Consider the following 16,652-nt stretch of genomic DNA (forward strand, 5'->3'; position numbering starts at 1 on the left):
AATACATCTTAACAAGTTTGCACAACCGCAACTCTTTTGTCCAGCCAGCAGCCCATAAATCTGCAGATAAACAACGAAGATCTGTATTAATTCCTTTTAAATTTAACAGCTGATTTACAGTTAACTGAATATAAAGTTTGGTTTACTGCAGCAGCAGCACTACAGTTATCTAATCTGAGGAGAAACGGGACATAAAAGTGTAAAAAAGGGGGATGGGTAAGATACAGAAAAACAGCAAGTGAAAGTAACTGTGGAGGGAAATGCACACACTTTTAATAGCTAAACACAATTTGGAAAATTCAATAGATAACACCTCAGATTTTCTTATTCAACAGCTTGTTTTTTTTCCCCTCACAGCTGCAGGATGAAAACAAGAGACAGAGCAGCAGGCGGAGACAGAAGATAGAGGGAAAAACTTGAGTCACTGTAACACATATTCATATTCACTAATCCATTATTCATGGATATCACTTCGGAATGCGGCTGGAGATGTAACAGGGGCATTAAAATGCATCAACATTACTCAGTCATGACGCCGACTATCAGAGGTCGAACACGTGTGTGTGTGTGTGCGCGTGTGTGTGAGAGAGGTGTAAAAGCTGTAGCTGTAAATGGAGAAGTAGCGTTCTGAGCTCTTTATAAGAAAATTGAAAGTCTGGAAGATTACGTCGTATCTGCACAGAATTTGTTTTTTTAACATGCTGAACTTGCACATTATTGCAAGTTATTGTGTATTTGTTTACACACACACACTGAAAATACATATACATCCATGCATGCGCTTGTGTCGGACAGTTTGCATGTGATAATGTGCTGAAAAATAATTTATGCATGTGCTTACATCTAGCAGAAAGCAGTTTGCTGTAGATCAAATTACAAATTACTACTCTTGGTCCGGAAATCTAGGACTCTACTGTATTCTGATTTTTCACACCCTGGACCTTATTCACTTTTATAACAACTCTCCAAAAGGTATGAGATATGCATAAATATTTTGTTTTATTGTAAAAACTAGGACTAGTAGACTGTGATGCATTTTCTCTTAAACAAAAGAGAGAAACCAATTTCAGTGTATGATTGTCAGGCTTGCGCTCTGGAGCATTGCCACTAATCTACCATGAACCCTTACTTGAAAGGACAGAAAACCAAAAAACTCCAGCACTCCTGCAAAACATTAGCATGCAAAAACACTCGGTATGCCAGTATGCATGCACTGTTAGCAAGAGATTACAATTATTTGGCTCTAAGCTTTTAAAAACATGCAAATTTTGCCTGTTGGTGGCACTACAGTAAAAGTGAGTTTTGTTTTTTGTTTTTTAATTGAAATCAGTTTGAGACAACCCAGCAAAAAAAAAAAAGGTTGAATTTACTGGTCCTTGAAATGACATCCCTTTATATCTACATTTGACTGAACCTTGAAAGGAGACCTCTTCTTCCTGTGAGACGACTCTATAAACCCCTGCAGCACTGTGCAACCAGAGTATCTGGGAACAATAGGCTTTGACTGTCCAGAGTGCAGTACAAATAAGCTCTGCAAGCAAACATTTTTAAGAAATCCCATCCAGCACTAGTTTTTGCATTTGTTTTGTTTTATTTGTTAATAATGTGTTGCTGTGTAATTGCAAACCTTTCACACCCAAATACAATGCAAATAAGATAAGATATGCATACGTTTGCATTTTTGAACAGTAAAGTGTCATGCAGATGTCAACTAAACTTTTTAAATTGCAACAAATTTAATCTTAGACGTTTCCATTGTTCTGCAAAAAAAACAACAAATTTTCACCTTCACTTCAATAAAATTCAAGTATTTATGAGTATTTTTACCAACCCTGACTGGTTTTGAAATTAGACTTGAAAAGGCCCAGGGGCGTCTGGTGCTTGCTGGGAGTTAACAGCCCTTCTGATTCACATATACACACTGCACACAAAGCTATTTTCGCCACAGAATATTAGGGAAATTACATCTGTGTATTTATGTCAGTTTGGGCTCAGCTGCTTGGATAGAAACACACGATATACGCTAATTTTGTTCAAAGGAGTGTATAATGTGCGGTCGCTTACATCTCCCAGACGCAAGCAGGTTCCCAGGCTGTGTATGACATCCTCTGCTAGGTCAGAGTGGTCTGAATCCCACACCAGCCCGATGGACACAATCTCCGGTGAGTTCATCAGCACCCGGCGGATACGCAATACCTCCCCACAGTTACTCTGTGAGAGCGAAAGGACGAGAGGAGGTTAACAAACAAAACAAAAAAAGAGTGCGTGATTAAACAGCTTTATTCATCATGTGTGATGAGGCTACAGAGTGTGCACATCACTAAAGCCATCCCTATTTGGCAGTAATGAAGACGCACACACACGGAAAACCTGAACAGTAGGAGCGTGAGGGACAGAGACAAAAGGCTAAAAAAAACAGAGAGATCATGAAAGGACTGTAAGAGAGAACGACAGAGGAAGAAGTGCTGTGCTGAGTTGTATTTGTCCCTTGGGCCTTCTGTTGAGTTCAGAACCGTGTGTTCTGAATCCTTCCTTTGAGTCATGACCCACCACAGAGCTGGTGCACACAGACACACACACAAACGTACACACATGTACACACGCAAGCATGCACGCAGTGCTGGCAGAGCAGGCTCGGAAACAGCCTGAGAACACCCTGGCAACCAGACACTTTGCCAAACACAGCACTCGCACACATAAGCACAATCGCACACAGAACTCTCCCTTTGTGGGCGGCGGGCTGTCTTGCACTGGCACCAGAAATGGCAGGAAGGTATTTTGCCAGGGTCTGCTTCTCAATTCTCAGAAAGGGACACAAACACAAGCCAGGGAGCAGCAGCCAACCAGCACAGCACTGAGACACGAAGCTATCTGTATGCTTAGGACACATGGACGGGACACAGCTTCAGTTAGCTCTCAGCGCTGAGGGGAACAGCCGCTGACAACATCATTCATCAAACGGTTGTGCAAACAGATTCGCTCTGCTTCATAATACAGCATTGATCGGTGCAGCCTCATCGTTGAATTTTATATGCAAAGATTTTTTTCCCCCACCATTCTTTTTCTTTTTTTAAATCACTGTGGCCATGCAGACCTTTCCAAGACACGGAGAGTTATATAACAGGGCTGCTGGTCAAATGATACTGTAGGATCGCAGTATGCTGATTGTGGCATTCTTCAGATTAAAATGACACAAAGCTTGTTGTTGTTGCTTCCTGACAAATCAAAGAGCAGCGGAATGAAAATGCTTTCTCATCTTTAATAATGGAGTCACTGAAGAGATCGTTCATGGAGGATTGATAAACGCCTAAACCACCACAGCTGATGAGAGAGGCTGTAAACAAGCCAACAGTTTAGCTAGATTATGTAAACCGCTTTATTATATCAATACGGATCACAGCCAAAACTACAAAAATCCAACACACAGGCCCATTTCACAAGTCATTTGATAAATGTATCATTATAGATAATGGATATCTGAAGCCATAAATCTATGATCACTTATATACATACATTTGAATCCTGCACAGCCAGCAGCAGCCAAGTATGTTAAATAATAATTCTAATTTTTTTCTTTCATTACATTGGATAGTGACATGTCTTATTTTTTCTACCAAATGAACAATCACAGTAACTATAGTAATGGATTACTTTGATGGGGTAACATAGCAATGCACTGCCCACGGTGTGTAGAGTTGTTTAAATCAGCTGCAATATAAAAAAAACTGCAGTCTAATTCTGGCTGGTTCTGAAGAAACTTGGTTACTAGTAAAAGTTTAAATGTAATATCTTTTAGTGAAGCATCACAGATTTATTACAGCACAAAAATATAGTTTGAATTTGGCGTCCAGGCTGGCATCCAGGATGGGTGTCATGTAAATATGTTACATAAAAATTGGGGAGCGGGTGGCATGGAGGTGGGGTGTTTAGCGCGCAACACCACACCACATAGATACTCCAGCATTCTCCCACAGTTCAAAGACATGCACGGGATTACGCTAAGTGGTGACTGCAATTTGGCTGCCGGTGTGAATGTGACAAATTGGCGACCTGTCCTGGATGGACCGTGTCTCACGCCCTGTAACAACTGGGATAGGCTCCAGCCCCCCTGTGACCCTGAACTGGATAAGTGGAAGAAAATGGATGGATAAAATTGGGGCATAATAAGTAAACAGCCCTCCCGTGGGTGGATGGTGAGGTGGTGGAAGGGTTGAAAATAGCAGGCAGGGATGCCAAGCAACAGCACTAGTACATCGGAGGGGAAGATGAGAATTTCTGCAGCTTAAATAGTGCATTTATGTTATATGTGCTCTGAAATAAATCACAGTATACACTCTGTAAGTCTTATAAGATCTAAATGTTTCATATAGATATATACACACCATTCCCTACTCAAAAAACATGAACGGGAGCACTGAGTAAATCCTATGAGTAAATAACGTGTCACATTAAAAGACTACATAGAAAACATGAACATTTTTATTTTGCTGTCACATGTCACAGTGATCCAGTATAATGTTTACATTTTGATGAACATCTGAAGAGCTAAAACACTGATCATCTCATCTACATATTCACTTTATTGCACTGATATTAGTTCACAACTCGCCAAATTTCAAATCGCCTGTGCAAAACTTCGCCATCAATCACATTATCCAGTCCCTGCACTGTCCTATCTTCAATCTCACACTTACAGTATCATCCAGCAGCCTCGCTTCCATCCAAATACCATCACTTTGTTTGAGCAACGCCCAAGGTGGTATTAACAAAAGATCAGCGCTGCAAGTGATGAAAGATAAACACAGACAGGTTGTGTGTCTCCCGTGGGACTGCGCACACAATGCCAACGTTTACCGTGGTTAAAGAAACACTGGGTGTGTGTTAGTGTGGCTGCAGCAGTGGAAGTGGTGATTGTGCTGTGTGACGAGAGGGGCAGCTGCTCGCCCGTGCCCAGAGAGGAGGCTCTTTGTACAGATACTTTGGCAGACAGAGGTGGGTGTGTGTGGTCAAACTGGATCTATTCAGCAGCAGCACTTCCCCATGTGGCATCGCAACACACAAGCCTGCAGAACAAAGGAATCATTGAAAATTCCTCTGTTCACGTACGCCATTTTTTCTCTTCCCGTTATTGCTTTTACAGTTCGCATTTCGTGCACGGCTCTTACTCCAAAAACACTCCGTCTTCATGTATAATTTCAAACCGATCTTCCTCTGAACAACCAAACACAGTTTTCTCCCACAAGAAGAAACTGATGATTGCCATCATTTACTGTATGGGAGGTCGACGAGGACAACTTGGAAAATGCTTCCCGTAATAGAAAGAGAGATGAAAAACGGGAAGAAAATGCAAATGAGCCGCTGATTATGTAACAGAGACCCGCCGTAGCGAGAAGGAGGAAAAATAACAAAGAAATGATGAAACAAGTGCAAATTATATTTTCAGAATGTGATTTTCACCCTGCTTTAGTTTCCTGATTACATTCTTCTCTTGATAAAAGGGAAGAAGTTGAGCGTGGAAGGGCACAAAATGAAATGCACGTTTTCTGTGCACGTTGAAAGGAGTGCACGTGCGTCATGCAAAAGTGTCCTGTGTGTGCACGCTCTCACGGGGCAGTTGCGTAGGTCTCCCATGTTGCTGGCGTTGCGGAGCAGTTCTCCAAACATGTCCGGCGTGGGTTTCTCTCTGCACTCCAGCATCCTCACTGCCTGGTTACTGCAGCATTGGATACACACACACACACACACACACACACACACACACACACACACACACACACACACACACACACACACACACACACACACACACACACACACACACACACAAAATAAAATAAAATCAGACACCCGGTGAGTGAATGCATCCCAGAGTTAGACCCAAAAGAAGGAAAACTTGATAAGTTTGTTTGTTTGTTCCTCTGCATTTAGATATTGATGCTGGTAATGAAAAATCCCTCTACAGTGGGTAACTTAGCAAGACAAGCACTCATTAGGCAAATGTGCAACACACTATACTACGAAGCCAAATGAAATTTACTCCAGTATTTCTCTCACTTCACAAACGTTATATTCTTTAAATGAAAAAATAATAAATAAGAAAAAGATGTAGATTATATAGACATGCATGTCAGCTGTGAAAAAACCTTTTAAGTCTGAGAACATTTCTAAACCCTGTCTGACTGATGCTGATCTTTGACCCCACTGTAGTAATTGAGCATTAACCATATATCAGCATTACTGTTGAAGAAGTTCTTCTACAATTATCCACTCAGAAAGCTTTACTTGTCCACCATAAATGCATTTTTCTCTGACAATCTCCTTCACTAAAGCATAAAACAATGACACTTACTAATACTAAGCTCTGTTTATCCCTTTTAAGTACAATTGTCCTCTGAAGGACAAGCTCAAATATATGTTATAATTCTCTGTGAATACAAAACAAACTTTACAAATCTGTCTCAGGCTTGGTACCCAGTATGGGATAATGCGTGCATTTATTCGGCATTGTGCTTTTGTTTTTATTTGTTTGCTTTTTGCTTTTTCTAGCGACATATTTCTTTCCTTTAAGAATAACAATTTTAAAAACCTGTCCTCCTCCTAGCCGTTCTCCTCGCCTCCTCTCACCTCTTCCATTAGCCTGAAATGAACTCAACCTCTTCTCTGTACACTCTCTCACTCGATTTCAACCCCTTGCTCAACCTCTCCTCTTCAGATACACAGTCAGATGAGGAGTCTAAGAAAGCAGAAAATACAACGACAACAACACACCGGCTGGGTACACTCTTGCACCGTGTGCTTGAACCACACATTTGTTTTCTCTTTTTGGTGCCCTCTGACTATCTTACTCATGCTGACTTTTGCATATTTGGTTATCTAGACTGTAAACAACAGGCTTCATTAAGGGTAAAAATAGCTTGGCAGCGCTCACAGGCACAAACAGAGACCTGTGGTACCTCTGTGCCCCACAACTACTTTGACATAGAGTGTTTATTTGTACTTTTGCCCCCGATTGATTACTTTCCCTGCACCTTATTTCATTGACTCGGGACATGTGCTGGGTTTTTTTGAGTACGCACACATCCTGCATGTGTATTTGTCAACACAACATCATCTACCTGTACATGGGGGAATCGTTTTGCACATCCTCACCTGCCCTTGCACGAAGATACACGTGTGTGGACGTAATGTGTGATTGCCACTCACGGTTCAGTAAGGGACCCGTTCAGGGAAGTAGGGAACACGCTGTACCTTCCTTTACTGCCACCCCGCCACAGCTTGCTGCCAGATTTACTGCAGTGTGTGTAGGTGTGTCTGTGTGTGTTTAGGTGTGTAGGTGTGCGTCTTGTCTTACCACAGGGATGTAGTGGAGATATAATGAACCATCTGAATGAAGGGCAGGGGGTCTGATGTGGCTCCACAGCTGTTACACACACACTGGAAACGAAAAGCATTCTGAGGTTCATACCAAGACGTCGCGCTCATGTTGTTTGGACGGTTTAATTAATGCATTCAAAAAGTGAAAGATGTAGCAGCTCTTTGAGGGCGCAGAAGGGACAAACATCCCCTTACCTGTTCGAACAGAGTCATGGCAAACTTCTGGTGTGGAATACAGTGTTTTGCTGTGCAGATGTCCTCTCTACTCTCTGCGCTGATATGGAAGTGGATTCGCATCAGGAGGTTCTCCTGAGAAACACGTGGGAAAGACATCAGTTAATGTGTGTGTGGTATGTACGGGAATATGGTCGGTTATAGTGTGGGTGCGTGCGCGAGCGCGTGTTTGATCGCTCCTCTCTGTTGGTGCTCTTGTTAATCTGACCGTGGGAGCTGCATCTATATTTCATAAGAAGCCGACGGATTCCCTGACTGAACACATTTACTACCAATCGATCAGACACCGCCTCTCAGGCACACACATAAAACGCACACGAAGAAAGAGAGAGGCACAAAAGTGGCGAAAAGAACGCAACAAGAGGGTTTGAAAAGAGGAACGCGCCGAGGAAGTGAAGTAACAGAACCTGTGGAGTGTCACCAGAATATTTTAGCATCCGCTGCACGTAGAACTCAAATATTTTGGAAAGATCAATCATGTACTGTACCGTTTCATGAACCCGATCGGGAGTGATTGCTGGAGGTTGCTGGCCGTCCCTAGGTGTACTATTCTGAACCAAGACCTCCTTGTAATTGTTTTGTTTGCTAGCACACAGTTTGAAGACTGCAAACACCTGCGAACTACTTACCAACTGTGAAACCAGAAAAAAACAGAAAGGGAGAACATTAAATTAAATTTGTGCCTCTTGAATCGTGTTGGCTGCAGCACATTCAAACTGAAGATGAACATTCTCAGTTTCCAGACGGTGTTGCACATCTTCAAGTTACACTGCCACAGTAGACCAACTGTAGTTACTGTGGGTAATGCATGTTTTTCCCTAGCGACTGAACGCTGCCAGGGGATGTTTTAAATGATTATGTTTTCTTCAGCTATCAGAAAGGAGTAATGATTTTATCTTTTGGTCAGATTGTTGGCCGACAGAATAAGATAGCTGTTTAAGTTTGGTTGCAGAGCTCCTGAAAAGGCACTCAGGGGAGATGGTGTGTTTTCCCATTAAGTTCAATGTTTTTCGTAAGCTTGAAGATACATCAGATGAGATGACAAGGAATCCCTCACAGCATAACAGTGTAACAACCCAACAGGCACCGGCGGTGGAGTCACAAACACAGAGAGTCTAAACAAAAAGTGAACACTCCACGCTTGTCAAAAGGCATATTTCTTTGAGGCTGCTGTGCTCGATATCTCCTCTCCCCTGAAGGCTTCCGACTGCAGTAAAGATGTGGGAGTTCCTCAAACACTCGCTCAGATCAGCCTTTAGGCATCCCCTCACCTCTTATTTATGTGTGCAGGTGTGTGTGTACGGATAAATGTTGTCGCAGACTCACAAAGCACTCAGCAGCATCGTCCATGATGCCCAGCTGAAAGCGCTGTTCGTCCTGGAAAGTCTTGGCCAGAGCGCTCCGCAGTGCATCTGAAGGCAAGACGCGCTCACTGCTGAACTGGAACTGAGCAAAGATACTCTGCAAACAGAAAGACATCCACGAATCTGTTAATTTCTTTTCTTTTCCTCAAAGATCCATTACTTTACTTTTTTACAGAGCAGATCAAAAACCTCTAAACACAGCTGCCCTGTAAAGAGGAACCATGTTCTGTCAAATGACCCATAAAACAATGAAACACACAAACAAAGCTAGTTGTGATCTTGTCAGGGACAAAAGTGCTGCACAACAAAGTCCGAGTGGACTAAAACAAACGGCACAGCTGGCCTCGATATCAGACAGTATCAATAATAAATGGCATTTGTAGTTCACTTTTCTCTGACAAAAACAGCTCTGAGAGTGCTTTGGAGCCGTAAAACCAAATCAAACTGTTGCAGGAGGCTCGGAGGAAAAGCTAGGCCACCGAAGTGTGTTTTGAGGGCAGCGATCAGAGTGGAAGGGAGGATCTGTCATTTTGAAGAGGAAGAAGACGGCAATGTTTATGCTCGTGCAGGTGTAGCAAGTGTTAAGTGTTAAAATTGTGTCTCTCTTTATCATCACGCAACGTCTCAGACTTTAGATGGTGAGCCACTGGAGTCCTGATCCCCTGATTTAGGCATTATACTATTCTTCTTCTAACTGTGCAGCTAACTTTTTAAATACGTTTGGAAAATTAACTGCTGGGAAAAACTGATAAAGTGTTTCTAATTTCTTTATAAATATTCCAGGTAAATAATTCCTGCCACAATATCATAATTCTGTATTTTTTGATCAGATTAATTTTAACAGGATTATTTAATACAATTAATAATTGATGTTTTTGGCATCAAATTTGTGCATTAAATTCAACAAAATTCATCTGAAAACCAAAGAATCGGCAACTGAAGATGTGGAGCCTGGCGGGGGCTGTATTTTGGCTTTTAGGAAGTCATTAGCCGTGTTTATAACACAGAGTAAGGCGAGAGAATAACGGCACAAAGCAGTAACACTGATCGTCTTGTTATTTCGGAATTTTCGGAAGCCTAACTCGTATCTGAAAATAAAATTAGATTAATGGCACAAACCTTGTTACCTTATTTGGTCAGCTCATTTTTGTAAAATTGCCTGTTTGACTTAAATACCTTAAATCCTACATGGGATTGTGAAATTTCAGCCAAATTTTAGTGGTTGACAGGTTCGCTCCAATAAAATTGAAAGCTCTATATATCCAGAAATAATTCCACATAATATGTGATAGAAAATATATATATATTTGAGTAATTTTGTAGATATTTGTGTAGAAATAATAGCGCTGCACTTACTTGGGTCATGGGTCAAGGTTGAATTAGATTAAATTAAGGGATTAGATGAACAACTGTCAATTCAATTTCCATTCAATTTAATTTATATGGCACCAAATCACAACGGCTGCTTCAAGTTGCTTTATGTTGTAAGGTAAAGACCCTACATTAACACAAAAAAAACAGAGAAAAACTTAACAGTCATATGACCCTCTGTGAGCAAGCACTTTGGCGAAAGCGGGAAGGAAAAAGTCCCTTTTAACAGGAAGAAACCTCCAGCACAACTAGGCAGGGAGGGGCCTGAGACAGTTGTAAATAGTGGCAGTAGCTGCAGAAAAAGTAGTGGCACAAGAAAACGCAGTCTGAAACTTAAGCGTAGTGATGTAGGTCTTAACACAAGCACTTCACCCAGTATTGAGTTCAAGCAGAGGCACCGAGAGCAACTTTTGACTGAAGCTGGACGAAGGAGAGCTGCAGTGTCCAAAGAGGGAGAGATGAAAGCATGGATGGACTTCCTCCAGACTGCCAACGGATAAAAAATGACCTAATTTTTTGATGGTAAAAATTCTCAGTAGGGGGAAAGAAAAAAAAAAAAAGCAAAACCGAGCAACTATTTTTGACCAACGCTAAAACAGCCCAAAACAGAAATAAACATAAGTCGCTCTGACGTGTCGGAGCAGTGGTTGGTGCTCTGCTGGTCCCAGTGGTATTTCAGTCACTGATTAGATGGCTGCGCTGAAACGCAGCGGGTGCTCTGTGTCTGGAGGACTTAGAAACAAAAAATTTAAATAAAAATATTCTAACATAGTCACAGTTCATCAGTATCCACGTGTCATGATTATGTCCACGTTGGTTCCATTTTTGTTTGGTATACAGAAATATAAGATCATGAACACAGTTAATTTATCTTAAACACCAGCAAGTATTCCTATTTTGTGAATGTTTTTCCATCTATCCTCATGTTACTGAATCAGTGCAGATAAATACTGGAATTGCTACATGTGATAAATTGCACTATGGTAAAGGTTTTTTATTCGCATTCAACAAATGCTTATCTAGTTCAGGGTCCAGGGTGTGCTGGAGCCTAACCAAGCTGACAGGCAGGCTCCAGCTTGAACAGGTCGCCAGTCTGTTGCAGGGCTAAAACACATTTGACACTTAAAGTATTCTGAGTGGGTATAACTTTAAATAGATTAGAGCTTTGGGAAGCTCTGGATTAGAGCTAGGCAAGCTAAAAAAGTTAATCAGTTAATTCCTTAGCTTCTTAAAATCCACATGGACGCCAGCGAACCTCCTCAGGTTAGTTTCAGATTGAACTTTACTTTTACCTACATGCAAAACAGAAAACAGAAGCTGTTGTGTTTCAAAACTCTTGCATCCATTTCAGCCTAACAGTTCTTTAAGTGTTTGATACTCATACTGTAGATGAAGATTCTGTTGAACTTGTAAAGACACCTTCATAAAATTGTGACTTTTCTGACATTTTACAGGCAAAACATAATAAAAGATAATTTTTTAATATTAAAACAGGCATTAAAACTATATTTTAAAAAGTGGTAAGATTTTCTGATTGATCCTTGAGGGGAAGCAATAGAGTACTTGTGGTAATATTAATTATATGGTAACACTGTATTGCATGGAGTATTGCACATTGTGTTGCAATGCCATTCTGCACTTCAACTTGGCAAATATCACATATAGCACTGGGCAAAAGTCTTGACTGTGTCTTTTTTTTTTTTTTAACTGAGGAAACTGGACAATTAGGGGACAAATAAAGAAGTGGCAGACATAAAAAACTGTCTGCTGCAGTCCTTAAGAAAAAACTCCAGAAAAACCTGGAGAGATGCCCTTCAGCTGATCCTCAAGCCATTCATCAACTAGGGAAACGGGTATAAAAGAGCGAGTTATGCTAAATTACTCAAGGAATGGACTGAAAATCTGTGGCAACAAGTCTTACAGAGTGATGAATCCAATTTTGAAATTTTTGCTTCAATATGTACAGAGTAGATAAGGAAAGAAGTACAATAGTGAGTGTCTACATGCTTCTGTGGAGACTCTGTCTCCATTTTAACCAGTGGTTTTGGGGATCTTGTAAAAATGCATGGAATCCAGAAAAATACCATCAGATTTGGACCCAGCCTCTGATTGATTGGCAACATTTTCCAGCATGACAGTCATCTCAAACACACCGAGTGAAAATGTGTTTGAAAGCATACCTGGGTAGAAAAACACGCAATGAAACACTATCAGTCAGAGCACAGACCTCAACATTATGGAAGCGTTATAGAGAACAGAACAAAAGGCAGCCAACATCCAAAGAACGTCCAAAGAAGAGCTTTGAATGTCCTTCAAAGGAGCCTGGAAAACACTTCCTGAAGACTACTCAAAGAAAGTTTGCCTGAGAGAGCTAACGCTGAGTTGCAGAATAAAGGCACTCAAACCCAATATTCACCTTTAAGCTCATTAGAACTGTAAAAATTGTTTTTGCCTTATATGCTGTATTGCCATGTTTGCACATGTTGGACCTATTTCCTATATAAAGAAAAAAAATAGGGGTGGCTTGAGCCTTTTGCACAATACTGTAGGGCTATTCTTAAGCTGCACTAGCCTTCCCACAGTTGCTGCTCTCTTCAAGCTACTTTGCAACCCACCTCAACCTCAAATCTGCCTTTCATGCCACCCTTTGATGTCTGCTCTATTCTGTGCTGAGTGCTGTTCTACAAAAACCAAACTATAACCACAAATTGTCTTTTGACTATAGTGGTCCTGACTGAATTACAAAAGGGCGATTCAGCAGAAAGAACAGAGGGAAATTTTATCCATCAAGTGTAAATCTATCGAAGACAGAAAAATGTTGCATTTCAGTACAGACTGTGACGGAAAACGTACACTCATTTGATTAAATTGCGTTTGCTGGAGGCTGCTCAATAATTTTCTGAAGCTTCAGTCAGCAAGAACAGCAAACAGTAGAAAAGGGAAAAGTTGCTTCTGAAAACACAAGTTAACTTATCAGGCAACTTTTTTTTTTAGTAATTAATATATTAATTTGCATCAAGCCATTTACCTAAATTAATTATATCTTTAGAGGTTATTTTTATGAAATGTGGGGAAGTGGTAAAAATCCTAAATGAAATAAATATAAATAATACAGACTTGATTTCTCAAACTGGCTTTCAATTATTATTATTAATGTCGTATCAAATTAAAAGTCAGATTCATTGAACCCTGCAATAACCCTCCGGGTTCCTTCAAAATGTATTTGCCAAAGCAAATAAGTCTGTTTGACAGACAGCTGAGAGTTCACTTCCACCAAACCTTTTTTTTTTTTTTTTTTTTATTAATATTTTTGGATGGACAGAAACATTAATAAATAAATATACAACTGCAATAATCATACTGTCAGTTCTCTGTCCATTTCTAAACAAACAAACAAACTAAGACAAGCAAACAAACGACACACTAACAAACAAAAAAAAAAAAAAAAAAAAAAAAAAAAAAAAAAAAAAAAATTACATAAATAAATAAATAAATAAAATAAATAAAACCCAGGAGAAACACAATAATACACCGCCTCCTGGAAAACATCAGCAAAAACAAAAACGAATAAGGGTAAAACCCCCTGGTGCAAAAAAAAAAAAAAAAAAAAAAAAAAAAATTACATAAATAAATAAATAAATAAAATAAATAAAACCCAGGAGAAACAAAATAATACACCGCCTCCTGGAAAACATCAGCAAAAACAAAAACGAATAAGGGTAAAACCCCCTGGTGCAAAAAAAAAAAAAAAAAAAAAAAAAAAAAAAAAGGCAACAACCAAAATACCAATGACACATGAAATATCCCTCTAAGAGACCATTTATCATAATGTCTAAGAGACATTGTCAATGTACCGCAAAAAGGGACCCCAGACCTGCTCAAAAATATCTTCTCTTCCCTTCATTCTATACATAACCCGTTCATATGATGCCATCCTAGACATTTGTTCGGTCCATTCCTTGAAAGAACAGGGGCTGGATGACTTCCAATGCCTAAGAATTACCCTGCAACCAGTTATAAAAGCCAGACGCATCCACAATCTCTGTTTTTTTGAGAGAATGTTATCGTCAGGTAATAGGCCCAGGACGCATATAGCTGGAGATTTAGAAAGATTAAGTTTAAAAATATCATTCACCAAGTTGATGATCCCATCCCACAAATAATCATTTTTCCGACATGTATACAACATATGAACTAGAGTCCCGACTTCCTGCTGACATTTCCAACAAATGTCCTTATCTGCGAGCTTCAACCTGACTAATTTACTGGGTGTCCAATAGTTTCTGTGAAGCAACTTGTACTGGATAAGTTGAGACTGTGTTTCAGGTGAGCAAACATACCATGATGAAATCAGCATCTTCCAACTGTCCTCTGAGATCTGGATACCCAGATCTTTCTCCCAACACCGCCTCAGTCCCCCCAAACTGGGAGCATGTGCCTCTCTGAAGCTCCCATAAAATTTAGATGCCCTGATTCTGTTATTGTCAGGGGTTGCAAACATCTTCTGAACACTAGATGGAGGGTCTAGATTATTTTTCAAAATGGCTTTAATACAATGTCTTATTTGAAAAAACCTCCAAATTTCCCTTGGATCCAAATTGAATTCTCGTCTGATTTCTGCAAACGATTTCATGCCAGTCTGCCCAAATAGGTCCCCCATCTGATTAATACCTGTCCTAGCCCAGGCCTCCCACCAGACCGGTTTCTTCCCTATTAATACTTTCTTATTATACCAAATAGAGGCTCTAGCGGTGAGATAAGGGCTGCTGTTGGTATATTGGTGAGCTCTAAGCCAGGTCTCTTGCATGAAAGACAGTACTGGATCTTTAAACGGTACTGGCCTACCCTTCTGAGTAAGGAAGGCCTCTAAAGACGAAGGGGCCACAAGACTTTCCTCAATCCCAACCCATGATGGCTTATCAGTAGAGGAATTATGTATCTTAACTAACTGAGAGAGGGAGAAAGCGTAATGATACCAGACCATCTTAGACAATGCCAACCCACCACTCTCTTTAGCAGCATATAATTTAGACCGATTGAACAATGGCTTTTTACCTGCCCACACAAAACCCTCTACACATGTATTATAAAGCTTTAGCAAATTATGTGGGACTGCTATCGGTAACATGTGAAGAAAGTACTGAAGTTTAGGGGCAATAATCATCTTCACCAAATTAATTCTGCCCAAAAGGGACAGATTTATTTTAACCCAATTCTGCAACAGCGAACGGATGTTTTGAATCACTGGGGAAATATTTACTTTCATTATGTTGTCTAAACCAGGGGTCAATTTAATCCCCAAATAAGTCAGACCCTCGGGCTTCCACTTGAAATGCCATGAACTCCTCATAACAGGCGGACACATTTTAGAAATAGGCATAGCTTCAGACTTAGACCAATTTATAGTGTATCCAGAGATTACAGAGAAAGAATCAATAATTGAGGAAATTGCAGGAACGGCCTGTTCTGGGTTAGTTGAAATCAGTAAAATATCATCTGCATACAAAAAAGTTTTATGTTCTTCTTGACCCAAATCCACCCCTCTAATTTTCTTACATTCACGTAAAGCTATGGCTAAAGGCTCCAAAAACAGAGCAAAAATGAGAGGTGATAAGGGTGAACCTTGTCTAGTACCCCGACTTAACGAAAATGAGGGTGACATTATCCCATTGGTAATAACTGTAGCCATTGGATCTTCCACCAAACCTAATCTTCCTGCGCCTAATCACGGAGCAACCGACTTCAAACATTAAGTTCACAACAAAATTAATGTGAGTTTAAACTGGATTTTCAAGCCTGATTGCAGCACTAATCTTAGGTTTAGCCTAAATTAGGATCTAATTAAGCCAAATAAGCATTTAATGAAGCTGTGAAGTGTAATGATTTCTTCATTTCAGGTGTTATTTTTGAAATTGTGGACGGACGCACGATCTAGCAAGATGGCTGTGATCAGGTGGGCCGGGCATGTTATAAAATAATAGGCAACAATAGGCTTCGGTCTGTGTGTGTGGGAGCCGAGGGTTGGCAGTGGGAAAGGTAACGCAGTGAGGGAGAGAGCGAGCGAGAATAAGAAAGGGAAATAGAGAAAGAGAGAAGAGGAAAACGGAAAAGTGAGAGCAATAGGGTGTGAGTGTGTGTGCTGACTGCAGCAATGCACCAAGGAGAATGGAGGGGGAATATACCCTACAGAGAGAGGGAGGGAGGAGAGAAGGAGGGAGGGGGAGGAGAAGGGGGAGGGATGAGGCAGAGTGAGTAAGAAAGGAAGGTGTGTGCGCGTGTATGTATGTTTGTGTGTGTGTGTGTGAACTC

At 40.5% G+C, this 16,652-nt stretch overlaps 1 protein-coding gene across 1 annotated transcript in view; it reads right to left on the minus strand.

The window, feature by feature from the left end:
* Nucleotides 1–16,652, minus strand: part of usp54b (ubiquitin specific peptidase 54b) — a 58,627-nt gene that overhangs the window by 19,840 nt on the left and 22,135 nt on the right. The window contains exons 4-8 of the mRNA XM_080873090.1: nt 8,935–9,069; nt 7,570–7,683; nt 7,352–7,434; nt 5,608–5,713; nt 2,065–2,211 (exon numbers count right to left, since the gene is read on the minus strand). Coding sequence (XP_080729216.1) covers nt 2,065–2,211; nt 5,608–5,713; nt 7,352–7,434; nt 7,570–7,683; nt 8,935–9,069 — 585 coding nt within the window. The remainder of the gene's footprint in view (nt 1–2,064; nt 2,212–5,607; nt 5,714–7,351; nt 7,435–7,569; nt 7,684–8,934; nt 9,070–16,652) is intronic.

Source organism: Rhamphochromis sp. 'chilingali', assembly GCF_963969265.1.
Source record: "Rhamphochromis sp. 'chilingali' genome assembly, chromosome: 22".
In the NCBI taxonomy this organism is placed as follows: Eukaryota; Metazoa; Chordata; class Actinopteri; order Cichliformes; family Cichlidae; genus Rhamphochromis; species Rhamphochromis sp. 'chilingali'.